Source organism: Mangifera indica, chromosome 1, assembly GCF_011075055.1.
Source record: "Mangifera indica cultivar Alphonso chromosome 1, CATAS_Mindica_2.1, whole genome shotgun sequence".
Taxonomy (NCBI): Eukaryota; Viridiplantae; Streptophyta; class Magnoliopsida; order Sapindales; family Anacardiaceae; genus Mangifera; species Mangifera indica.
Window position 1 is genome coordinate 22122745 of NC_058137.1, and position 27933 is coordinate 22150677.

The 27933-nt window shown below is 30.3% G+C and overlaps 3 protein-coding genes across 3 annotated transcripts in view; 2 read left to right on the plus strand and 1 right to left on the minus strand.

Moving 5' to 3' along the window:
- LOC123218395 (receptor-like protein 13) overlaps positions 1-9159 on the plus strand; it is a 51014-nt gene extending 41855 nt beyond the window's left edge. The window contains exons 3-5 of the mRNA XM_044639850.1: positions 6627-6701; positions 6925-7077; positions 8845-9159. Coding sequence (XP_044495785.1) covers positions 6627-6701; positions 6925-7077; positions 8845-8996 — 380 coding nt within the window. The 3' untranslated portion in view covers positions 8997-9159. The remainder of the gene's footprint in view (positions 1-6626; positions 6702-6924; positions 7078-8844) is intronic.
- Positions 9160-9747: 588 nt separating this feature from the next.
- LOC123210657 (receptor-like protein 1) lies at positions 9748-12295 on the plus strand. Its single transcript, XM_044629133.1, has 2 exons — positions 9748-9856; positions 10104-12295. Exons 1-2 carry the CDS (start codon positions 9763-9765, stop codon positions 12230-12232), a joined length of 2223 nt encoding a protein of 740 aa, XP_044485068.1. The 5' UTR covers positions 9748-9762; the 3' UTR covers positions 12233-12295.
- A 5394-nt stretch (positions 12296-17689) lies between these two features.
- Positions 17690-27792, minus strand: LOC123223489. The gene is made up of 6 exons (XM_044646685.1): positions 27434-27792; positions 25283-26533; positions 24840-24890; positions 21201-21267; positions 20210-20604; positions 17690-19227 (listed from the first exon to the last, which is right to left on the minus strand). The coding sequence occupies exons 1-6, from the start codon at positions 27731-27733 to the stop codon at positions 17974-17976; spliced, it is 3318 nt and encodes a 1105-aa protein (XP_044502620.1). The 5' UTR covers positions 27734-27792; the 3' UTR covers positions 17690-17973.
- Positions 27793-27933: the final 141 nt, after the last annotated feature.

The window sequence follows — 27933 nt, forward strand, 5'->3', positions numbered from 1 at the left end:
CTCCTCCCCAAAATTACATACCTTCTTCACATTCATCCTATCTAAAATTGGATTAAAATTAGACTTAGCCTCCTTAAGAACTCTTGAACAACTAACCAGCAGCTAATTTACACTACTTCCTCAGTACCCAAGTTCATTGAAACTTTTGTAAAATGTTTCTCTCAATCCAAGTTAAAAAGTTACCGTTTGGTTGAGAAAGTAAGGAGAAGGTTATGGGAAAAATACTCAACCTTTTTAATTAACTCAATTGATATGAAATTCGCGTCCTATAAATAATGAGACTAAGTTTTGCACTTAGTCAACCCACTTGAACAACACTTGCAAACACTAAGAAATGTAAAAGAATGGAACACTCAATGTACCAGAAAAGTACCCAACCTTTTTATTAACTCAAAAAGGATTTACAAGCCTGCTGCAACAAGTATTTACACTGATTTTTCCACACACTTCACTGGCTTACACAACCCTCAATTTATAGGCATTCTGAATTGTTGACATCCCCAACCACTTAGGCATTATCCTAGGCATAAGACGTAATTTAAAAGAAAATTGTCACCCAACTTTAAGGATTATCTGGCATCCTTGCTCAGCACGTTTTCCTACCCAACATGTCCTGTCATGGCGCGACTTGGGGTTTGTGGGGTGTTTTCTTGTGCAACTCCCACGTCATTTGACTTCTTCCCTGGCCACCTGTTTGATGCTTAGAATGACAAGTTTTGGGCTTTTAAGGCCCCCAAAAATGCAGAGGCAGCAATTATGTTTTTTATTCCTGGACCAGTAGCCCACTTCCTTGCTTGTGCGCATTGTGCGTGATCTCTTTGAATGGGGTGCATGCTACATGTGCACATGCGTTGCCTGTCTAAGCGGTCAGCGCCCCAGTCCACCTTGTCTGTGTGCATGCACTTGCTTGTGCACTTGTCTCATGAGAGTCAATGCACACTGTTGACCCATATTTAGTTCGACTCGATTATATGTTGAGAGTCTTTTTATCTGTACATATAAATATTAATACAATCAATTAGACAAGTTATCATGTCTCACCCTAGGCCTGATGAGCTCGTGTCACGATCACGAATTACTGACATTATGTGTCTATGGCCTTATACCCAAATTGATTCACAGAATTATGCCAAAATAATAAAATAATATGATTCACACCAATTTTTGTGCACAAAAAAAAAAAAAAACTAAATTAAAAACATAAAGAAAACTTCTAAACTTTTATAAATATCAATAGATCTTTAAATGAAACTATTTGTTGGGTCATCATTCATAGATAAAGTAATTTTTTAATTAAAAAAATAAATAATAAATGTAATTATTTTATAATTTAACAAATAATTTTTTTAATAAGTAAAATAAAATAAAATGGTATCATATTCGAGTTTATAAAATTTAAGTCAATGAGCCGTGTTATTGGAATTTTTAAGTTTTTTCCACGGAACATTGAATAATTTATATGTTGATTGTTGTCCAAAAGATGTTTCAAACTTTCAATCACTCTTTATCTTGAAGATGAAATTTATAAGTTGTTATAATTGATTTTTCAATTTGTCCATTATTAGCTATTATTTTTCCAAAACTATTTTTCCAACACTATAATATTAACCCAAATAAAATTTATTGTTGGTAAGAAGATGATATAAAATTTTACAATTTTTAATATTTTTTATTAATAAAAACTATCCAGGCATTTAGTTGATTTATCATTATTTTCTTTTTGATTTCTCTTGAAATTTTCTTACTTTTATCCCTTTTTTTTCACCTTTTTCTTTTCAAAATCAAGCTCTCAATTATATTTATAGTATCATAATTGTAAGGTTAACGTCTTAACATGACTAATTTATCTTAACATATGTCATTTAATTTATTCTTACCTTGTCGGAATATCAGCTTCGCTTTAATTTTCACTCAATCAATTTTTTCATCAAAAAAATCACAAATATAGTATTTTTATTATAATAAGAAAAATAAAGTAAAATGATATTATGTCTTTGTTCATGAAATTAATGTCTTTGAACCATGTTAATGGAATTTTCTACTTTTTTCCATGGAATATTAAATAATTTGTATGTTAATTATTGCCCTATTGGAAAAAAAAACCATAGAAATAGTCAAGATATTTCAATCATTCTTTATCATGAAGATGACATTTATAAGTCATTATAATTGATTTTTCAAAACAACCATTATTATCAACTTGAACTAATTTTCCAAGGCCATTTTTCCAATATTACAACATTAACTTAAATGATATTTATTATTTTTGTAGGTAATTACAAATTATATTTATTGTTGGTGAAAAGTTGATGGTAATTTTTTTGATTAATAAAAAGTAATTGAGGCATTTTATTTATTTATCTCTATTTTCTCTTTGAAACTTTGTGATTTTTTTCCCTTTTATTCACCTTTTTCGATCAAAATCAAGTTCTCAATTTTACTCATGATATTATAATTGTAAGACTAACGTTCTAACATGGTTAATATGTCTCAACACGTTACGTTTAATTTTTTCACTACCAAAAAATCATCTTCACCCTAATTTCCAATCAATCATTTTTTCCTAAAAAAGATCATAAATATAATATTTTTATAATAAATGATATAATAGATGTAATTATTAATAATTTAACAAATTAATATATGATAATAAGAAAAATAAAATAAAATGACATTATGTCTTAGTTCATGAAATTAATGTCTTCGAGCCGTGTTATCGGAATGAGTAATATTATATGTATAATCAAATCTTATTAATTTATTTATACAATCTGATGTGTCAACATACCTTATGATATGTTATCATCTTAGTTTGTATGAATAAATTAGTAAGACATGTTTATATATATAATTTTATTCTATCATTATTTCTAACCTTTTTTTCACGGTATATTGAATAATTTGTGTTGACTAGTTGACATTTTGCCCATTGGAAAAATGAACCGTGGAAAATTGTCATGACGTTTCAATCATTTCTTCATCAATAAAATGACATTTATCAGTCTTTACATGTAGGGTCGAAATTAGTTTACATAATATAAAGGTCTTACTAAAAATCTTCAATAATATTGAAATAATTTGAGTTAACTATGTGTACCTATTTTAAATACACAAACAAGTACACATATAAATGTATTATCATATGATTGAACATTACTTTATTCTTAATTCAAAATTATTCAATCACATAATGATACATATCAAATATGTACTCATTTATGTACTTAAAATGAATACTTATAGTTTTATTGATTAGTTTTTAGGGGTTATCATATGGGTTATTAATTAAATTAGTTACTTTTAAGAGAGTGGATATTTACAAAATTGCTTCCAATAAAAATATAATTTAAAAAGGCAATTCTACCCCTAGCATCAAAAAGTCTCATTTTCAATCTCTTTCACTTACATTTAACTACTCAAACCCAAAATCTAGCAAAAAGATTATTAAATGCAAATACTAAGATTAAAATTTAACTTTAAATTCCATTTATATAATGATTATGTGTTGTTATTAGGTCTATTAATTACATTTTGTTCATTTATCTCTATTTTCTCTTTAAACTCTCTTTGAAACCTTGCAATTTTTTTTCCCCTTTCTTTCACCTTTCCCGATCGAAATGGAGTTCTCAATTTTATTCATGATATTATAATCATAAGACTAACGTTTCAATATAACTAATATGTCTCAACACACTACGTTTAATTTTTTCACTATTGAAAAATCATCTTCATCCTAATTTCCAATCAATCATTTTTTCATAAAAAAGATCATAAATATAATATTTTTATAATAAATGATATAATAGATGTAATTATTAATAATTTAACAAATAATATTTGATAATAAGAAAAATAAAATAAAATGACATTATGTCTTAGTTCATGAAATTAATGTCTTCAAGTCGTGTTATCGAAATGAGTAATATTTTATGTCTAATCAAATCTTATTAACTTATTCATACAATTTGATGTGTTAATATACCAAATGATATGTTATTACTTCAATTTGTATAAATAAATTAGTAAGACATATTTATATATATAATTTTATTCTATCATAATTTCCAACCTTTCTTTCACGGTATATTGAATAATTTGTGTTGACTACTTGACATTTTGCCCATTGGAAAAATGAACCAAGGAACATTTATCAGTCTTTACATGTAGGGTAGAAATCAGTTTGCATAATGTAAAAGTCTTACTAAAAATCTTCAATAATATTGAATTAATTTTGAGCTAACTATGTGTATTCATTTTAAGTACACAAATAGATACACACTTAAATATATTATTATATGATTGAATATTACTTTATTTTTAAAAACATTATTTTCTTCATAATAAAGTTCACTCACTATCATCTCTAGTGTAAGATCACACCTTAGGTCTTACATATTTCTTTTTAATAAAGATTATTATTATTATTATTAATTTCACCAATTTTTTGGGAGGAAAATAATTTGTTAAAACAACTCTAGGTATCTTTTGGGGTTATGAATCAAAGTCTAAAGATAAAATATTTTCAATATTAGTGCATACCATTGATGAGCGAACCTTTAAAGACATTATCTTTTCAATTGCATAGACAAGTCAACTCTAAAAGTGTGGAAAGTGAATGTCCCAACTTCCACTTCAAGTTGCATAGACAAGTCAAGTCTAAAACCGTGTTATTTGCTCTCATAAAGTTGATGGAATACTAGTCGTTGTCATAAATGGTGGGAATGATTGGGGACCATCGCTAAGTGAAATGAAAAATCAAGAAACAAAGTGCATAACATAACACCAGAGAATTGAATATTCAAATTTTCTGGAAAATATCAATACAATCAACAATATAATTCTTCAGACTAACTTTACCTTTTTTGGCCTCTTCAATGCTCCATAACAATTGAGAATTGAATATTCAAATTTTCTTAAAAATATCAACACAATCAGTAATATAATTCTTCACACCAACTTTACGTTTCTTGGCCTCTTCAATGCTCCATAACAATTGAAGTTATTAGTTAAAAATTAGTTTTTGAGGAAAGACAATATTCTTATTTTTTTAGTCAATGCAATTTGACATAAAATAATATTTGGAAGTCAAATCAATATAATTACATTTAATTTGTGTCACATAATTTTTAATTGGTTTACATAGTTCATAGACAAAGTATAAGCAAAACTAAAGCTATATTTCTTGAACTTATTGTAGGAATTTCTAATTGATTGATATCAAATATATAATTTATGTATTATTATTTTTTGTTGATAAAAAATTAATAAAATATATTATAGTTGGGAAAGAGGAAAGAGAAGAGGAAAATGAGTTGAAAGAGACATCCTACACCTCTCTATACTATAAATACACTAAACTGATTTCTTGGAAATCACATAAGCAAAACAAATATAGTATTATTATTGAGAGATGGAGTTAAAATGTGTGAGGGTTTGGTCAATGTTGATGATGATGTTTATTTTTTTTAAAATATGGAGGAAGAGAGGTTTGCTCTCTTGCATCTTAAACATTTCTTAAACGATGCTAACTCACTTCAAGAGTGGGTTGAGGGTGATAGGAATTTATCATATTGTTGTCAATGGACAAGGATTCAATGCAACAATATGACAGGCAGAGTGACAAGTCTTAATCTTTTTCATGCAAGAAAATATGAATCAGGAAAGTGGAATCTAAATGTTTCTTTGTTTTCTCCCTTCCAAGAATTGGAAACTCTTGATTTAAGTGACAATCTTATAGCTGGTTGTGTTGAGAATGAAGGTCTTTCACCTTCCATCCTCTTAATAAATTGATTTTAAAGCATGCAGATTTTATTTTAATTTACTAAATTTAATTTATTAATAATATTTGTTTTGTAGATTTTGAAAAATTATCACACTTAAGTAATCTCAAGGTTCTCTACTTATATGACAATATCTTCAATGACAGTCGTATTTTATCTGCTTTGAGCAAACATTCATCTCTTAAGTATTTAAATTTATCTTATAATCAGTTTAGAGAACTAAACCATTTTAACGGTAATGTTCCATTACATAACATAACTCTTATTATTATTATTATTATTATCATTATTATTATTATTGTTATTATTATATTTGAATTTTTTTTCAGCTTCAAAGATTAACAACTTGGAGTATCTCGGTTTAAGTGGTAACATCTTCAACCATAACATAGTATCATATGTATCTACTCTATCTTCATTAAAAGGACTAGATATATATGACATTGGATTGAAAGGAACATTTGATCTTCAAGGTAAGCTTTCTTTTCATTTTAATTTCTCTCATGCATAACAAGATTTTATATATGACCTATTTTTGCTTTGTCTAATTGAAAAGATATCTTTGGCGGACAATAACATAATTTAAAATTGGACTAATAAAAGTTATTTATTATTAAATGAATAAAAAACAATGATCCTTCATCTTTAATAGAAATATTTCTAAATAGTATTGATTTTGAAATAATGTTTGTAAGTGTCATATTTTCACTCTGTCTCTCATAATGAAATCCCCTCAGTAGTTTGAAAGATTTGCAAATATTAACTTTAATGAAATTAAGTGAATTGAATTAAAGTCTAATTCTTTTTTTATTATTTTTAATTCACTCTTGTTTTAACTATTTGCAGAGTTGGTCTCTTTGAGTAACTTAGAGGCATTATTCATGGGAGGAAATGAGATTAACAAAATTGTATTCTCAAAAGGTATTGATGATGACATAATTATTTTTAATAATTATAAAAAAAGACCAAATATAATAATCTAACATTTGTCATTATTTTCCCACATTTCTCCTTTATGAGATGCACAATGACACATAAGCACATGTATTGGATTTGAAAATGGTAGTTCTTATGCCGTTATAGGAATTTTTTCATGAGAAAACAATGAGAATAATAGTGTTTGAATTTTTTCATGTATACACAGGTGGCACAAGTTTGAGAAAGTTAAATTGGCTTCATCTATGGAATGTGAGTATTAGTGACGGAAGCAGCCTCTTACAAACATTGGGCTCACTGCCATCCCTAAATTATGTTGAACTCTGGTATTGCAACATTAGTGGAAGACTTCCTATTCATGGTAAGCACATTAACATTGCCTTAAAAGAAAAAAAAAATCAAAATTTTCTTTAAATAATTCTCATATTTACTCAATGACTTCACTAAATTTTGTTCTGCCATATTAAAATAAATTGAAAAAACATTAAATTTTGTCTTTAAATGTGCATTTTATTTTTTTTCTAGTGGATATGTTAAATATTATATGCCTAGTTAAAATAGTTTTTGATACTTTATTAGCAAGGATATTACAGTAAATATAATCAAAACAGTCAATTTTAACAGAATTTAGGTTTTAAGATAAAACTTTTATAACTTACGCTATTTTTACATTTTTTTTTTCTAAAATAAGTTATCCTAAATTGATAATCTCTGTAATAGAAAATAAAAATAAAAGTTTAAATTACAACTTTAACAATAAGATAAAATATCAATCGGTTTTTATAATTTTAACTATAATTAAGTTGATAAATTGAAATTTATTTTAATCTATAATACTTTTCATTTATTATTATAATACAATTATTTTAAAATAATAATTAGAACCAATAATAATATGAAAAAAAAAAAAAGCTGATAAATTTTTGTGGTGACCATGTTTATACATACAAATTACAATTAATTCATGAAATGTTTTTTTGTATTTCCCTTACACATATTTTTTCTTTGTGTAGAGTGGCCTTCGATCAAAAATTTGACATTTTTAGAAATCGACAACTCTGTTTTTCATAACTACTTTTTTCAATTACTTGGGAGTATAACTTCTCTTCAGACTATTGAAATTTGGAATAGTAATCTCAATGATAGTCTATTCAACCAAGATTAGAATATAATTACTAATATTTGATTGTTGTTACTTTAAATGAATGAACTTAGTTAATGAATTAAATTGCTTCTATTACCAAATCAAATGCCAACATTATCACCTTCACAAGATTATCCTTTTTAAATAAATTAAGATATTACTTATTTATAGCCCATGCGTAAACTTAAAATAGAAAACTTTTAATTATTAATTTCAAATAATGTTACGTATATAAACAAACTATTATTACATATTTCTGTACACATTAATATATTCTCTAATATTATTCATTAATTATTTGATTATAATTTAAAAAACATTAATATTATTATTTATACTATAAAAATTATAATAATTTTTCATCTAGAATATCAGTTAATTCAATTATGGTTGTACTAAAGAGTCTATTAAGCGTCATGAGTTTATTTCGTGTCTCATTAATTTATAGATTTTTTAAATGCATATTTTATTTTTCTCCTTTTTTACACTAATTAAACTGAAAAAAATTATGTTTGTTATTTTTCTATTAATTTAATTTTGTCTTATCCATAACATCAATAATTTTTTAATAAATTTTAATAGTGAGAGCAGTACTGTAAATGTAATCAAGCGAGCAATACTAACATAAGTCGAAATGGCTAATTCCCACCAAAGGTTTAATGGAATGATAGATTCCCACTTATTATATTTGTAAAAAAAACTAATTTTTCACTCATTTGTTAAATTTTTTAAAAAAATTATGTTAACTTTTTGTAAAATTACTAAAAAAATAAAAAACTCTTAAGGTAAATAATACTTTCTTGCCAAAATTTATTTTAGTCTGTAATACTTTAATTCATGATTATCTTATAATTATTTATAATTATAAGAACCAATAATAATATAGAAAATACTTGATAAACTTTTCGGGTTACCATATTTATATATTATATTAGTTTATAGAATATTTTCTTTGTTTTCTTTACACATTTTTTTTATATGTAGGATTGTCTGTGTTCCAAAATTTGACACGTTTATACATCTTTGAGACTGTTTTTCACAACAATATTTTTCAAATGCTTGGAGACATGACTTCTCTTCAATCTATTATTATTTGGGATAGTAACTTCGACGACGTTTTATTTGACCAAGGTTAGAACAACATTTTATTTGTGAATAGTTTCTTGTTGTTACTTAGTACCCCATGACTCATACATGTACTTGAATAATAAATCAAGTTGTTTATAATACCATATCAAATGCACATATTATCATCTTCACAAGATTAGGCTTTTTGAATAAATTTAGACATTTATTGTATGTGGCCTATGCCTAAACTTAAAATTGAAAACTTTTAAATATTAGTTTTAAATAATGTTATTTATATAAACAAATTATTTATACAAATTTCCATATATATTAATTTATCATCTAGTATTATTCCTACTGATTTGATTATAATTTTAAAAAATAACATTTATGTTATCATTCATAATATTAATAATTACAACAATTTCTAATTTAGCATATTGATTAATTGGTTTGGGACATTCAATTAGTGTTGTACTAAAGAGTCTATAAATTAAGCACGATGAGATTACTTGTCCCATAAATTAGGCCCTTGATTTGCTTAAAACATTAATTAATTTTTGGAATTCATATGCACGAAATTCCTGCAATTTAAAATTTCAAAGAAGAATAATATTATTTGTATATATTTTTTATACATAATTTCAATAAATAGATGATGTGTCATCATGTGATTTAATATTATCTTATTTTTAATTCAAAATTATTCAATTATATAATGAGACATCATTTATATACTTAAATTATATACAAAAAATATATATACATAACTTTATTATTCAAAGTAACATTTCAACTTCAACTTAGTGAATCTACTAACTATTTTTAATATTAATGTTTGTAGATTTTCCCACTTTCAAGAATTTGAAATATTTAGGAATTTATAATACTAGTCTTGGGAAGCTCAGTGGAACATTTCTAGAGCAAGGTTAATACTTCTCTTTCTCCTTTGTGAGTTCAACTAATATCTATTAGTGATTGACCTGTATATACATAAACACATAGAATTGTATTAAAAAATAAAAAGAAATACACATTGTCCTGTATATTAAAGATTTTCCTATTAAAAGATAATAGTTAACTAGAAAGATTAGTGCACTAGAATAATAATTTAGCATACTGATTTATTATCAAATTTCATAATTATAATTCCATTATGATATTTTTTATTTCAGGAATTTGTAAATCACTTCAACTCCAGAGGTTATACATTACAGACAGTGATTTGAGGGGTAACTTGCCTTGGTGCCTTGCGAACTTGACTTCCCTTGAAGTATTTGATATCTCATCAAATCAATTTACCGGAGACATATCCTCCTCTCCTCTCAAGGTGCTAACATCCATCCAAGACTTAAAACTTTCATACAATCATTTCCAAATTCCAATTTCCCTCGAACCATTTTTTAACCACTCAAAACTCAAGGCCTTCTATGGTGAGAATAATGAACTATATGTAGGAACTGAGTCGCAATATCTGACCCCAAAATTTCAATTAAATCACATCATATTACCTGCATATGGATATAATAGTTCATTGCCCAGATTCTTCTACAGTCAATATGACTTACTAGAAGTTGATCTGTCCAACCTTAATTTGAAGGGAAAGTTTCCAGTTTGGTTATTAAATAATAATACCAATCTAGAAAAACTTTATTTGGCGAATAATTCTCTTTCAGGATCTTTACGAATGTCAATTCATTCTCACATGTCTTTGAAAGAATTAGATATCTCTATCAATTCCTTTTATGGGTATATTCCAACAAGAATTGGAGCTTATTTACCAATGCTACAAACTTTAAACATTTCTCGAAATGCTTTAAATGGTAGCATTCCCTCATCTTTTGGTGACATGAAATCATTGGAAAGTTTGGACTTGTCCCATAATTTATTGATTGGGCAAATACCTTACCAAATAGCCATGCATTGTCTTTCATTACAATTCCTTGTATTGTCAAATAATAGCTTGCATGGTGAGATATTCCCAACAACTTTTAACTTGAAAAGCTTGTTAAAGTTACAACTAGATGGCAATAACTTCACTGGAAAAATCCCGGATAGCTTGTCTAAGTGCTCCTTGGAAGGGTTGTATATAAGTGATAACCATCTTGTTGGCATGTTACCAAGGTGGTTAGGAAACATGTCAAATTTGAGAGATATTATAATGTCAAATAATCATCTTGAAGGTCCAATCCTAGTAGAGTTTTGTCAATTAGAAAAGCTTGAAGTATTAGATCTTTCGGAGAATAATATTACTGGGAGTTTACCATTTTGCTTTCCCCCTTTATCAATTAAACAGGTTCATTTATCAAGAAATAAGTTACAGGGACAACTAAGTAATGGATTCTCGAATAGTGCTTCCTTAACGACGTTAGATATTGGATATAATCATTTTGGAAGCAATATTCCATATTGGATTGATAGGCTTTCTAATTTGACTTATCTTATCTTGAGTAATAACAATTTTCAAGGTGAAGTGCCAATCGACTTATGTAAGTTAGACCAACTACGATTGATAGATGTTTCTCATAACAATCTCTCTGGGCATATCCCTCATTGCTTACAAATCGCAGTAGTAAGGGTTACTTCTTATTTGGCTCCAACTTTGTCACCTGTTGTTGCTGGGTCTCCAATTGAACCTCCAATGAGAAAGGAAGAAACTATAGAGTTTACAACGAAGAACAATTCCTACTCTTACCAAGGACGAATCTTGTCTTACATGTTTGGCATTGATTTTTCTTGCAATAAGTTTGTTGGTGCGATTCCTTATCAAATGGGAAATCTTGTTGGAATCCATGCACTTAATCTCTCTCACAACAATTTGACAGGACCAATCCCATCAACGTTTTCAAATCTCAAGCAGATTGAGAGTTTGGATCTTTCATATAACAATTTGATTGGAAAAATTCCTCCTCAAATTGTTGAATTAAATTGTTTGGCTGTTTTTAGTGTGGCCTATAATAATTTATCTGGTCAAACCCCTCATAGGATTGCTCAATTTGCGACATTCGAAGAAGGTAGCTATGAGGGAAATCCACTTCTTTGTGGACAACCATTGCCCAAACCCTGCAATGCAATCGAATCACCATCATTGATGCCCAAAGCTTTAAGTAATAGTGGAGAAGACAATAATATCATTGATATAAGTATCTTCTATATAAGTTTTGTAGTCTCTTATATAATTGTTCTCTTAGCAGTTGTTACAGTTTTGTACATAAATCCTTATTGGCGTCGTACATGGTTTTATTTTGTTGAGTTATGCGTAACATCTTGCTACTATTTTATTGTAGATCGTCTCCCCAAGTGATTTGGTGATGAAAAGTTAGTTGGATTTTATGCACCTATATATCTTGCAAATTTGCTCTGTTTTGACTTGCTCTTCATATCTTAAATCATTCTATCTATATTAGAAATGCCAACCTATTTTTCATTGATTTTACCATCATTTTAAAGAGAGCTATAAAATTATATGTTGCCAATTATTTTGTTAACATGTATAATAAACAATGATGAACATGAACTTGTGTCGGTGGAAAATATGGCTTGCCAGATTTTCTCATTGAATCATTTGTGTTTTTTTTTACAGAGAATAGGGTGGTACTTGGATAGTTTTAAACTATGCCAGACCATGATTTTGACTTCTAATACATATACTGAATCCATTTCATACAAAAAATAACAAGTGAAAAGAGTAGTTTCTACAATTGTTATATACTACTATAGACACTACACTATTACATATGATTGATGCATGCTAAAGGCCAACAGTTCAAAGTTGCTAGTTCTAACTTGTTCATCAAAGATGGATTCAGAATGATTTGCTTCACCAAGTTATTATGACTTGATGAATCATATGAACTGTCAACATTCAACCCCTAAAGAGCTACGATTGTAAAAGCCTTTGCCACTACATTTGCCCAATTAGAGGTGAGAAAGAAAAGAAACATGGAACTAGCAAACAGATTTGCCTGATTTTTGTTGGCAACCTTGTGGGCAAAAGATCTTACCAATACTTGTACAATAAAACTATGAACACACAGTTTTGAATATACAATTAGGTGTACAGATGATGTGTTATCATGTAAATAAGTCATTTTAATAAAATAACACATCATCTAGGCAAAATAAAACATGATGACACATCATTAAATAATTCGGTGATTTTGAAATAAAGATAAAATAATATGTAATCACATGATGACCAATTATTTGGGTACATAATTGTATACTCAAAATTGCGTATATATAACATTGCTCATATTTGTATTCACTAACCCTTTCAATAAAGTTCCAATATCTAAAATCATTTAGAGTAAAAGTTGGAGTCAAGTTGATTCAAGCTAGAGCTCAATTCGACTTGAGTGGAGCTAAGCTTGTCTCAAAACTGTTCAAACTTAACTCACTTAAGGGGAGCCAAGCTTTGCTCAAGTTAAAACTTGAATTCAAGTTGAGCTCAAGTTCTCTTGAGTGGAATTCATTTTGAACTCGTTCAAACCGAACTTATTTTTGAGCTCAAACAAGCTACCTGAATTAAACCCTAGTTAGAGGAACAGAATAACATCAATGACACTTCCACTTGTTGTATCCATTGGCAAAATAACTCTTGTTATAGAACTAGTTCTCTTCTTCAAAGTTATAGAGGAAAACTCAAGAAAAATTCATGATGTCTAGATATTTGATGTAATTTGAGATTTTATTATTGCATATAATTTTTAAACAGAACTCATGAAATATATAAGTTACATCAAACTCTGAAACAAGAAATTAAACTCTAATACAAGGAAACTAATCCATATTTTTATAAGAAAAATAGTAGAAAATCAATGCTAATCAGTAATGGAAATATAATTAGGATAGAATAGAAAATATAGTAATATCCATCTCTATTTTCCACATTCTTCTTTAAGTTGGGTTGTAGATGTTAATCATATCTAGCGTAGATTTTAGACTTAAGATTGTGGGCATATGTGTCTTAAACTTGTAATTTGAAATGTAATTGATTGTTGTAAGAGCTTATATGTCATTGTATAGCAAGGGCAAAATAGTCATTTTGGTGGTAAGATATTTTATTAACCCTTGGTATATAAACCAAGGTTATTCATCCAAATAGAATTCGAGAGAATTCTACCTGACTGTTCATCTATTTTTCTTTTTTATTAGGATTTATTGTACATTGACAAAACTCTCTGATTTTCTTCGATCTCGAGCAAGTTTCGATGAGTTTTATGGCTGCTTTGTATCGAAGCAATTGCGGTTACTTTTCCTGTATAGATCAAAGCTTTTTTGTATTATAAGTTGTAATACCTTGTGATTAGAGTATCTCCTCTTTGCCTTGGATTAGAAAGCATGAACTGCATAAATATCATGTTACATTATTTTCACATTCTTGATATTTTCTTGTTATTGCTTATTACCAAAATCTAATTGTATCGATCCTTGTATTATAAAAATCATCAAAGATCTTCACAATTGATTCGTGGCAAGGCTTTGGGGAAGATATCAATGGTTTGAAGAGATGAGGGCTTGTAGATTAAAGAAATAATTTCTCCCTCTATTTTGTTTTTGATGAAATAGCGATCTATCTCTACGTGTTTTGTTCTATCTATATAAAGGATTTTTTGCAATATTTATTGATGTTTGATTATTACAGTTCATCTTTATGAATTCAACTACAGGAATTTTAATTCATTGGTGTGACAAGGTAGAAACTAGACATTGCATCCTACTATTATTTTTAACTTCATTACCATAAGACTTTGAATAAAGTGTTTCAAAGACAAATTGGTAAGTTGTTCATGACTCAATGAAATAGACAAAGCAATGGGCTTGTGATGAAAAGCTAATATAGGAATATGAAGTTGGTATAGTCCTTCCTAAATTGTTCTCGGAGAAGCACAACATTTGTGAGCTTGTCTTTGAAGACAGAATAATCAACATGAAAGCCATCTAATGTGTTCATAGGTTTTCCATAAGCAATCATTTAATCTCCTTATCATGATTCTACCATTCTAAAGGCAACCATCAGATCATGATCGATTTTTATATACAAAGATCCAATCAATAATCCAACACTCTACTACACACTATTATCTTAAGTTATTCTAGATATGTTCACTAGGTTTTTAGTCATGTTAGGCAGACAAAGCAAATGTTTTAAATGCATGAAAGTTACTAGATAATGAATGTGACCAAAATGCCTACTTGAAGCTTCTCTAACTTTTTGCAGTTGGGTGCAAATGAGAGTTGAGAGAGATCTTTGATGTAATATGATCCATGGCGCCAAATTCCATATACTAATGGAGTGGTTGTGTTAACAACAAGAATGGTTGTTGTTTTGTGTCATTTAAAGAAGACAATAGTAATAATGGTATGTCAATTAGAACTATTTCATTATTTTATTTTTTAAAAGATATATCTAATGATACAATACTATCCATGATATATAATCAATGATACAAAAAATTAAAATTTTTAATATACAATACGATATATGATTCCACTACTATGATAAGTATAACATGCTAATGTTGTTTTCTTTTGTTTTTTTTTTTTTTTTTTGGAGCCTTTCTTTGTTATGTATGTATGGTGTAGATCTATAGAATGTTATGTTTAAATGTTGCAGATAGACTGTAAAATTTGTATTCTCCATGTTTTCCAAGTGAGTTAATGATGCAAGGGTTATATTTTTCTGCCTTTCTCTGTTCCTGAGAACTCTTCTTGCTAAAAAAAAACAAACAGAGAATGTCTGAAAAAATAAAATCAAACCAAAATGGTCGATTATTCAATAGCTACTAAAGTAGCAATTCAAAATAGGGTTGGATTCGAACGAGTCAAGTTCAAGTTTAGCTTAAGTTCAAGTTTGAATTGAGTTTTGAGCTCGATTCGATAATAAAAGTACGTCATATTGATATATATTGATCAAAATAATATTATTTTAGTTGATTTATATCGAATTTTTCAAATTCATGAGTTTTACAAGCTGGCCACCCCTAAAGCTCGAGCTCAAATTCAATAATATTAGACTCTTAGGCTCAAATATAAGAGGGAAAAGCATAACAAAATGTAGTGAGAATTATTAACATTCCACTGAAATGATATTTTAAGGATGAATCTAATGGTAATTTATGCAAGACCCTTACAAAGCTAATATTGGGAATTATTATTGATAAATGTATATATAGCTAAAATAATTATTTAAATAACAAAATATGTTGTCAATATATACATTTATTTGTAATAATTTCTGCTACAACTGCTACAACATTTACATTTAATATAACATTTCACTACTCAAATGTATTTTTTTTTCTAATTTTTCATTATAAAAATTAATAAATATAACGCCAAAATTATAATTTAAGTAGAAAAGAAAAGAAAAGAAACTGATACCTCAAGAGCGTGCTTAAGTTGTCAGTAGGATTGGAATTGTTTGATGATGGATTGCAATTGTGTTGCGTCTATAGAACATCCTTCTTTGACGTGCTAGCCCAATACTGGGACAATTGAGACCCCTTGGATTCTCCGTCAAGACGGCATGCTTCGTCGTCTTGCTGTTTTTGTCGAGTAGGAGCGAACAACCGACACATTTCAGTGATTGAAATCGGAATTGATGTTGTGGAGGATTGACTCAAAGGAACAAGCTTCATTTGCAGAGGAGAGGACGAAGTGCAGAGCCGCAAAGGTGAGAAGAAGTGAAGAGGAGGGTTTTCTAGATTTGTTTTGGTTTAATTTAGTTACCTCCCCAAATTTATTTTCGAAAACACCCATTATAATTTCAAAATTATCAGTGACCTCCCCTACAAAAGTGTTGAGATAAGTATTTGTGTACAAGCGAGGGTTCAAGAAACTTCACTTGCTTGCTTGTAGAGCTGACAATCTGACATAAGTCCCTTTTTTTTTTTTAAAAGAACCCCCCACTTTAATTAACTAGGACTCAAATTGTTATTGTTCCATCTTTCACAGTCTATGTAGAAAGACATTTGGAATGAGAACAAAATTATCCATATAAATAAATTGTAAAAACTTGTTTGTATAGATTAAAATAATAGTTCGTAATTAGTTAATGTGATTATTTACTTTTTTTTTTACCTCAAATTTATCTAACCATATATTACTATACAAGTTACATGAATAAATTTATGAAATTTATTCGTATATGTAATAGTACTCTTTGAAATAACAGCAGTCCTCAAACTCTCCTTCAGGCCAAGGTAGAAGTTTTCGTAGATGTTTTGGATAATTATGACATCCACCGAATTTAGCTATAATAAAACTTCCTTTATAATTTGAAAATTAGCATTGATCTCCCCTCTTTCTATTGAGAAGTTACAAACAGGAGAATGAAAGTTTTGGGGACTTTAAGTAAGTTCTAAGTAGACAAACACACTTTTTGAAGGGTTTTTTTTTTTTAATTTCGAAAAACTCTCTGCAAAACATCATCAATATTTGTCATAAATACAAAATTTGCGACTTACAGAAGTAAGGTTCTTAAGAACCTTTCATATCTAAGGCAACTCAAAAAAAGCAAGACATCCTTCCCACAGAAACATATAGCAAGATACTTATCATCTCAATATTAAACAAACGAAATAGCACATTCAAGAGCAATATTTGACCTTTTTTTATAGATTTATTTGATCTAGTGAAGGTCAGTTTCTAAACTTAACCACAAACAAGCTTTTCTGTGACAAAGTACCAGAACTCTAATCAAGAATTGCAATTGCTAAAGCAATAAAACTCAAGTTCAAAATTGAAAATGGAAAACTTGAAGCCAACCAATTGAATGGATTTAAGCAACCAAACCAGTATGTTTGAAGGATTTTAAATGGTAACAATCTTCGACATAGCTTAAATCTTTGCTTCTAGTTGAGCTAAAATGCCATATTACATTTAATTTAAATATTCTTTTGCATTACATTGCAAAAAGCCAAATTCGTTTTCTCAAAGTCAGCAACAAAATATTATACTTCCAAACACAATAAACAGACAATGGCAGGTGTTTCACAAAATAAATCTTCATGTTCCTTTTACCTTCTAGGTCTCGCTTATTCAAGCTATCTCTTCAATTTTAGATTCACTGATATCATCCTCAGGCTCTGAATGTGATTCTCCATTTTCATTCAAAGAATCACCAGAAAAATCACTGAGTTCATCCAAGTTTGATTTCCCATTCTGGACATAATTCAACAATTTATCTTGGAGCTCCACCAAAATGATATCTTTGTTCCGAAGTAATTTTATGAATTTCTCTGCTCCCTCAATATCTCCTTTACCTTTAAAATATTTTAGACAGGCAGCAAAAATTTCCTTCCTGGGCTTCCACCCAGTTTGACAAACCACTAATGCTTCTTCCATCGCTTCCACTGCCTTTTGAGTTTGATTATGCTTAAAATACCCAACTGCCATAGAGAGCCATGTTTTCTGATTAGGCCTCCCTCCCTTTAATTTTGCACGATCTATAAGAGTTTTTGCCTCCTGCAAAAGCCCTTTTCTACTGTAAGCACCAATCATGAAGTTTAAAATCCTAATATCATAGTTTTCATTTACAGATTCCCACGCATCAAATATCATCTGGGCACTTTCAAAGTCATCAAATTTCAACACAGAAGGTATGACACATATATAGCCTTTATTGTAAATCTTATGGTTCTTTTTATAGAGTTCCCAAAGTCTTAAAACATCATCTTTCTTCCCAAATTTTGCATATAGTGTGATAAGAAACTCATATGCTCTATTGCTCTTTTCACCAGTTATTAGTTCCTCAGATTTCTTCAGCATCTCCACAGCTTTGTCCATGAGTCCAGCTTTTGCATACCCACTAGCTGCATTACTGTAAACAGTCCAGTCCCAAACAAAATCAGGATCTGATTCCATCATTGCCAGAGTCTTATCAATTCCCTCAACATCAGAAGTTGCTCCAAAGGCACTCAGGCGTATGCCCAATGTAAATTTGTTGTATCGAATGCCTTTCTCTTGCATCTCATGCATCAGACTATCAAGTTTTTCGTAATTTGCAGTATGATAATAAAGATTAAGAAGGGAATTGTATTCCAGTGATGCCTGAGCTAAACCCAGATCCCTCATTTTCTGCATGGTGGCCTCTGCTTTTTCAACAGATTTTGCACTGACATAGCAGTTAAGCAGGGAACTATAAACCGGAAGGCCCTTTAATTGCTCCGGAACACTGCTGAAATAATTTTCTGCTTCTTCTGTACCATGAACTTTAGATATCAAATCCAGCCGAATGGCAACATCACCAGGTGTAAGTGGCAAGTATCTCTTGTCAGTCATCCACATAGAAATCTGTGGAAAGAAAGAGAGATTATAACAATGAAAAGATAAAATTACCAGTAACAAGAAATCATTAGACAGCTTCTTCAAATTTTCTAGAGATAGGAAAATAGAATATTATTCACAACATAAAACAAAATTCAAAATGTATATATGTAAACAAAATAGCTGCACATTAATATTAAAAGAAAAAACTTTTGACCTGCCTAAGAATGTACCTACAAAATACCTAACTAAAGACTTGAAAACTCATTACAAAGGAACGCTACCAAGGTTTGAGAATGTCACTTCCTAATTAAATTAATAAAAGAAAAAACTTTTCTCTAATTCTGACAGGTTAAGTGTCTTTACAAATAAAATCAAACCAGTAAGACAACCATCAATAATAGCTCAAAATGCAATTCAGAACAACAATGAAAAATTAAATTCTCTCTACTGGATTTTAGAGTAGTAGTAGCTGAATCAATCCATCCTCTTGATCAAGAAGGTCTTCCATTACAACCAGAAAATGAGAGCACACTTATCAGCACACAGAACCCCACATTAGAGGGTATGTGCATCTATTGTTCTTAAGTTTTTCCCTCTTTAATCAAGGCAAGCGCAAATCTTTAATGTACCCAAGCCAAATGTTTGAACAATTTTTATTATGAATAGTTATTTAGTTATAACTAAAAAAATAGATAAAAAGAACTACAATTAATACGGTGTCCATAATATATATATGTGTGTGTGTGTGCCGGGGCGCGCGCGCGCGTATACATGTATGTATATGTATATATATGTGTGAATGTATGTATGCATGTATAAAATCCAGAAATCTCCTGCACATGCATCAAAACTGAAGTCCCCGCTGAACCTAATCTTTCTGTTATGACTCCATTTAATAAAATTTAAATCCTAACGTGATTATTTCTAATTCGCAATATTGAAATAAATAAATCAGCATTAACATTTATAAAATAAAATAATTTTGCCGTAGAAAAGAAACCGATACTTCGAGAGCGTGTCTGAATCGTCGGTAAGATCGCAACTCTTTAATGAAGATTAGGAGTTGTTCTTTCTTAACAGGGCGTCCTTCTTCGACCCACTGGTCCAATATTGGAACGATTGAGACCCTTGGGTTGCCGACCGGGGAGATCCGACGGTAAAGAGCGTGCATTGAACCTCTCCATCTCGAATTTCCGGAGCTCCGTTTTTCTGTTGTTATTGAGACCGAGCGAACTGCTGGTACATTTCCAAGAGCGAAATGACAGTCGATGTTTCGGAGGATTGTACTCAAACGTACAAGCGTCATTTGGGAAAGGAGACAGCGCAGAAATTTGTGAGGGTTTAGGGTTTCTGTTCTGCGGCCTTTTTTAAATTCTAGCCGTTCGTTATACGAGTTAAAGACTATATTACCAAATTGCCCTTTGTTTAACTACACACTTAAAATTTTCCTTTATTTCCAAAATCTCAGGGAATTATTCAGTAGCTCAGATAGCTCATTATTTGTCATTTTTTCATGGAAAACATAAAGGATCTTATAACAATCCAATCTTTCATTATGCTTTCTAATAATTGATAATCGTCTAAAACTCACCTTCATATAAATTTTATATTTAAGATAATTCTTAAATCGTTAAATAATTTTAAACCCCTCACCTCTGCCCTTTTTCTCCCTTTTTAGGTTATAAAAAAATTGAAAGTATATAATTCGAATATACAAATAATATATAATTATATAATTCAATAATAAAACATTATTTATATATATATTATATATTCAAATTATATATAAAAAATATATATACATAATATTATTTAAACATAAGTTTTAAGGTAAACTTTGATCCCCTATAATTCAATATCACATCAAAGTACCCTCAAACCCCAGCTTGAAGTTTCAAATCAAAAGCTTGGGACGGAGGGAATACAAGTTGGATGAACATTTCATTTGCATCTAGGTGATTTACAAGCACAATGGATTTACATCGAAAACAACTTACCTTCTGGATCATTGGTAGTATTTGTGTAGATGCTTGACATTCTACACTCTTGGGATTTCTGACCCATCTAGTCAAAGTAACGGGCATTTGGTCAAAGGAGTTTCACTTTTACCATCCTGAAGAGGCCTCCCCAATTGGGCCTTAATGCTCAAGCATTTAGGACTTTGGTGTTGGGCAAACTCTTCTCAAAATGAGCTCCCTTACAACATAGTCTCTGCTTTTGACCTTGGGATTGAAGTGTTCTGGTTACCTATTGTTAATAGAGCTATTCAATATGTATTTAATTTAGATATATAAATATGTATATATTTGTATATTATTATATAATTGAATATTATTTTATTCTTTAATTTAAAATCACTCAATTACATGATGACACATATTAAATATATATTTATTTTTGTATCCAAGGTGGATACAAATAATTTTATTGTGGTTGATAAGAAGCTATCAAAAGCTCTGTCATTCTTAGATATTCGTCAACAATATACATTCGCTTTTTATTGAATGTGTTTTTATGGAGAGTCTTGACTTCAACTTCAATAGGGATCATCACTCTGCACCCATAAGTGGGCGAGAAAATAGTTCCTCTTATAGACATTCTGATAGTTCCATTAAACTTTTGGAAGATCATTTGCCCAGGCTATTTTAAAGTTGTTGAGTTTGATGGTCTTATTGGGGACTTCCACTTGACCTACGGACTAACATATAGCTCTTATGGATATCTATGTCGGCACAGAACTCCTTAAACTCAATAATTATTGAATTGTTTTCCATCATCTAAATTAATCAACTAGGGGATTTTGCAACAATAGTTTATGAACTTGTATTAACAAAATTAACTGTATATTCATTCTTATTGGGTTTAAGATTCACCCATAACGGGTCAACCAACCCGATTAGTAGTTGGCTTCACAGTTACACACACACACGCACACATACACATGTCTCCAATAATGCAGAAAGGAAATCACAGAATCTGGAAATACGAAGTGCACGATGGCAAACTGTGTTGTGGATATGTATTAATTACACTTCGAACATTGAGGATCATCCAAAGAAAGATTCGACTGGTAAAATTTTTCCAGTATTTCTGAATTTACAAAATTTGACATGTTATTTTCCAACAACAAAAATTAGATTTAGAATTTACAAGCTCAACACCTTCAAGAATTGATGTTTCGTGCATTCTTTTCTTATGATCAGGGTATAATCCTCCCTTGGTCTGCTTTACTTCAAGCCCAGGAAACTGCGTAGGATCCCAAATCCTTGCAGTTAAAACACCAGTGGAAATAGTGTTTGAGTGCCTCACAACCGTCCTTGTCATTACTTGCAAAAATAAGGTAAGCAAACAAAGAATTGTTTGCCCCCAAGGAATAGCTTTACTTTACTGAGAAAAGCTGTGCAATCCTCATATGATTTCAGGAGAGTTTGAGTTCGAGAGCGCTGACAACAAAGCAAAAGCAAGAGCAAGATAAGAGGGAAATTATAAAAAATGTCCAAAATACCCATCCATCAAGCAAAAATGTCCAAATTCACTATTTTCAAACAAAAATACCCAAATTCTCTATTCCTAAGCAAAAATGCCCATAGCTTTTTCTAAAATGTCAAAATTACCCTTCCCCTCATATATATAAACCCCCTCACTCTCACTCTCATTACATACATTTCTTATATCACTTAAATATTTACTTTCACTCCCATTTTTATTTAATATCAATTACTACAGGTTCGTTCAGAAAGAAAAAATTTGTATATTTGAATTCGAATCGAAAAAATCCATTTGTAAAAACTATATTGAAAATAACATATTATGAATAAATAGATATATTGAAATACCCTAAAATGTCAATAATAAAAAAATTACTCGAAAATCTAAAAAACAGATCTAAATTTTGAAAACTACACGTTCAAATAGCTTATGAACAAAAAAATCGAAAAATCGATCAAAAATTTCGTAATTATATTGTAAAACGTATCTAAAAAAGCACATTATAATTACAAATATCAAATTTGAAAATTACATATGAAAAAAGTCTAGTCCAGTCACAAACAAACTCAAAATCATAAAAACCGAAAATTCTAAATTTGATAAAATAAAAAAACTGCATAATACACATTGAAACAGTTTTATTTTGGCCTCCAAATTCGGTGCAACCGGCCAAGTTGGTTGTCGTTATAGAGCTCGAAATAAGCTTCGCGTTGATATATTACAGGCTCTATAACTCCTCCCGGATCAAAAGTTATGCTCATTCAAAGTATGTCTCATATAAACCTTATAGTTTTAAAACAGTTAATTTCCACCTAACCCACGGTTTTCACGGCCTACAAACGGTTCAGTGTAAAATTTCACATGGACCCCCGTGGATCCCCCCCTCTTCCCCCTCCCCCTAAAATTTTGCAAACGTTAAATTCCCCCCCCCCCCCTATCCCATGGCAGTGTCGGTAGATCTAGTCTATTTTCCGACCAAAAATCGTCATTTCAGCCTCTAATTTCAACACAAATCAAATCTACACATCCAATAACTTAAAACCCCTCAAGCAATTCAAGCAAAACAATCAAAAATCAAAACATTTCAAGTATTGTCCAAAATCAAAACCCTAAAGTTTTAAACTGTAAATTCTCACTCAAATTTCAATAATATGAACAATAACTTGATTCAAACAAGAGGACGGAAGATATACTAGCGCTCTTTGTCATTTTCGGTTGCTAGAAAGTATGATTGAAAATCTGAGCGACCATGGGACAGGGGAAATTTTCAAATTTTCTACTGTTTTTGAACAGTGAAATGGCCAAAGATTATCGTGGGAACCGGGGAAATTTACTGTGTTTATATATGAGGGCAATTTTAATATTTCACAAAAGTTGGACATTTTTGCTTTAATCGGAAAGTTTTGGATAATTTTGCTCAACCCCTTAATTTTGGCTATTTTTTATAATTTCCCAAGATAAGACTGTTGATTAACCCAAAAAAAAAAAAAAACAAAGAATTGTCTGAAAACCCATGTGCAAGTAACGCTTCAGAAAGTTAAGTAGGACAGAATAAACTGAGCATAGTTGAAAAAATCTGCTAATATAAATAAATAAATAAAACCCCAAAATTATAATTGAAGTAGAAGAGAAACTGATACCTCAACAGCATGCTTAAATTGTCAGTAGGATCGCAATTAGGGTTTAGGGTTTTGGTTGAGTATGAGCAATCGGAATTGACGTTGTGGAGGCTTGCTCTCCCCTCATTCTCTTGAGAAGTTACAAATGGGAGAATGAAAAACTCATGAGAGGTTTTGGAGACTTTAATATAAGTTCTAAGTAGAAAAACACTCTTTTGTGAAGGTTTTTTTTTTTTCTCATTTCGAAAAACTCTCTGCAAAACATCAACAATGTTTGTCATAAATAAAAAATCTGTAACTTATAGAAGTAGGGTTCTTAAGAACCTATCATATCTAAGGCAACTCAAAAACAGCAAGACATCCTTCCCACAGAAACACATGGCAAAATTCTTATCATCTCAATATTAAACAAAAGAAATAGCACATTCAAGAGCAATATTTAAACTTTTTGTTTTTTTTATGCGTTTATTTGATCTAGTGAAAGTAAGTTTTGATTACAAAGTGTAAGATCCTGGTACAAAATCATACCTTTCTGAACTTAACCACGAGCAAGCTTTTCTGTGACAAAGTACCAGAACTCTAATTAAGAATTGCAATTGCTAGAAAATTAATAGTTTCAACAATGATACTAAAGCAATAAAACTGAAAGTTCAAAGTTGAAAACAGAACACCTGAATGAATTTAAGCAACCAAACCGGTATTTTTTAAGGATTTTAAATGGTAATAATCTTCAACATAGCTTAAATCTTTGCTTCTAGTTGAGCTAAAATGCCATGTTACATTTAATTTAAATATACTTTTGCATGACTAAATTGTCGACTACCTGAGCCAAAACATTGCAAAAAGCCAAGTGAGTTTTCTCAAACTGGGCATCAAAATATTAGACTTCCAGACACAATAAACGGACAATGGAAGGTGTTTCACAAAATAAATCTTCATGTTCCTTTTACCTTATAGGTCCTGCTTATTCAAGGTATCTCTTTAATTTTTGATTCACTGATATCATCATCAGGCTCTGAATGTGATTCTCCATTTTCATTCAAAGAATCACCAGAAAAATAGCTAAGTCCATCCGAGTTTGATTTCCCACTCTGGACATAACTCAACAATCTATCTTGGAGCTCCACAGTAATAATATCCTTGTTCCGAAGTGATTTTATGAATTTCTCTGCTCCCTCAATATCTCCTTTACCTTTAAAATATTTTACACAGGCAGCAAAAATTTCCTTCCCAGGCTTCCACCCAGTTTGACGAACCACCAATGCTTCTTCCATTGCTTCCACTGCCTTTTGAGTTTGATTATTCTTAACATACCCAATTGCCATACAGAACCATGTTCTCTGATTAGGCTTCCCTCCCTTTAATTTTGCACGATCTATAAGAGTTTCTGCCTCCTGCAAAAGCCCTTTTCTGCAGTGAGCAGCAATCATGAAGTTTAAAATCCTAATATCATAGTTTTCATTTACTAATTCCCACTCGTCAAATATCTTCTGGGCACTTTCAAAGTCATCAAATTTCAACACAGAAGGTATGACATATCTATAGCCTGAATTGTAAATCTTGTGGTTCACTTTATAGAGTTCCCAAAGCCTTAAAACATCATCTTTCTTCCCAAATTTTGCATATAGTGTGATAAGAAACTCATATGCTCTGTTGCTCTTTTCACCAATTATTAGTTCCTCAGATTTCTTCAGCATCTCCACAGCTTTGTCCACACTTCCAGCTTTTGCATACCCACTAGCTGCATTACTGTAAACAGTCCAGTCCCAAACAAAATCAGGATCTGATTCCATCATTGCCAGAGTCTTATCAATTCCCTCAATATCAGTAGCTGCTCCAAAGGCACTCAGGCGTATGCCCAATGTATATTTGTTGTATCGAATGCCTTTCTCTTGCATCTCATGCATCAGACTATCAAGTTTTTCGTAATTTGCAGTATGATAATAAAGATTAAGAAGAATATTGTATTCCAATGTTGCCCGAGCTAACCCCAGATCCCTCATTTTCTGCATGGTGGCCTCTGCTTTTTCAACAGATTTTGCATGGACATAGCAGTTAAGTAGGGCACTATAAACTGGAAGGCCCTTTAATTTTTCTGGAACATTGTTGAAATAATTTTCTGCTTGTTCTGTACCATGAACTTTAGATATCAAATCCAGCCGAATGGCAACATCACCATGTGTAAGTGGCAAGTATCTTTTGTCAGTCATCCACATAGAAATCTGTGGAAAGAAAGAGAGATGGAAAGATAAAATTACCAATACCAAGAAATATAAGACAGTTTCTTTCAATTTTCTAGAGATAGGAAAATAGAATATTGCTTACAATATAAATTAAAGATCAAAATTTATAAATAAAAACAAAATAGCTGCACATAAATATTAAAAGAAAAAACTTTTGACCTCCCAGAATGCACCTACAAAATATCTAACTAAAGACTTGAAAACTAACTACAAAGGAACGTCACCAAGGTTTGAGAATTTCACTTCCTAACTTAATTGATCAAAGAAAAAGAAATTTCTCTAATTCTGACAGGTTAAGTGTCTTTACAAATAAAATCAAACCAGCAAGGCAACTATCAATAATAGCTCAAAATGCAATTAAGAACAATAATGAAAAATTAAATTCTCTCTACTTGATTTTATAGCAGTAGTAGCTGAACCAATCCATCCTCTTGATCAAGAAAGTCTTCCCACACAACCAGAAAACGAAAGCAAGCCATATCAGCATACAGAACCCCCTCATAAGAGGGTATGTGCGTCCATTGCACTTAAGTTTTTCCCTCTTAATCAAGGCAAGCGCACATCTTTAATGTACACGTGCCACATTCTTGAACAATTTGCATTATAAATAGTTATTTAGTTATAACCAAAAAAATAGATAAAAAGAAACAATTAATATATATATAAAATCCAGAAGTCTCCTGCACATGCATTGCAAGCCCGACATCAAAAGTGAAGCCCCGATGAACCTAAAACTTTCCATTATGATAGTTAATAGAGTTCCATTTAATAAAATTTAAATCCTAACGTGAATATTTCTATTTCTCAATATCAAAATAAATAAATCAACATTAACAGTTTTAAAACAAAATAAATTTGCCGTAGAAAAGAAACCGATACATCGAGAGCGTGTCTGAATCGTCGGTAAGATCGCAGCTCTTTAATGAAGATTAGGAGTTGTTCTTTGTCAACAGGACGTCCTTTTTCGACCCACTGGTCCAATATTGGAACGATTGAGACCCTTGGGTTGCCAATCGCGGAGATCCGACGGTAAAGAGCGTGCATTGAGCCTTTCCATCTCGAATTTCTGGAGCTCTGTTTTTCTGTTGGCGTTGAGAACGAGCGAACTGCTGGTACATTTCCGAGAGCTAAATGAGAATCGATGTTTCGGAGGATTGAACTCAAACGTACAAGCGTCATTTGGGAGAGGAGGAAGTGCAGAAATTTGGTAGGATTCAGGGTTTCTGTTCTGAGGCCTTTTTTTTTTTAATTAACTGTTTATTATATGAGTTAAAAGAGTATATTACCAAATTGCCCTTTTGATATTTAAATGCTCACTTTTTATTTCCAAAATCTCAGGGGAATTACTGAGTAGCTTAGATAGCTCATTATTTTGTACT

Bases quoted from the DNA above. Each gene is read 5' to 3' on its own strand.
- LOC123210657 (XM_044629133.1), top strand. From the start codon at position 9,763: ATGTTTGTAGATTTTCCCACTTTCAAGAATTTGAAATATTTAGGAATT. The intron at 9,857-10,103 runs GTTAATACTTCT...TTTTTATTTCAG, and splicing joins TGGAACATTTCTAGAGCAAG to GAATTTGTAAATCACTTCAA.
- LOC123223489 (XM_044646685.1), bottom strand. From the start codon at position 27,733: ATGACGCTTGTACGTTTGAGTTCAATCCTCCGAAACATCGATTCTCAT. The intron at 24,891-25,282 runs TGAATAAGCAGG...ATTCTTAATTAG, and splicing joins CAAAAATTAAAGAGATACCT to AGTTCTGGTACTTTGTCACA. The intron at 21,268-24,839 runs GTATGATTTTGT...TACTTTGACTAG, and splicing joins TCGTGGTTAAGTTCAGAAAG to ATGGGTCAGAAATCCCAAGA.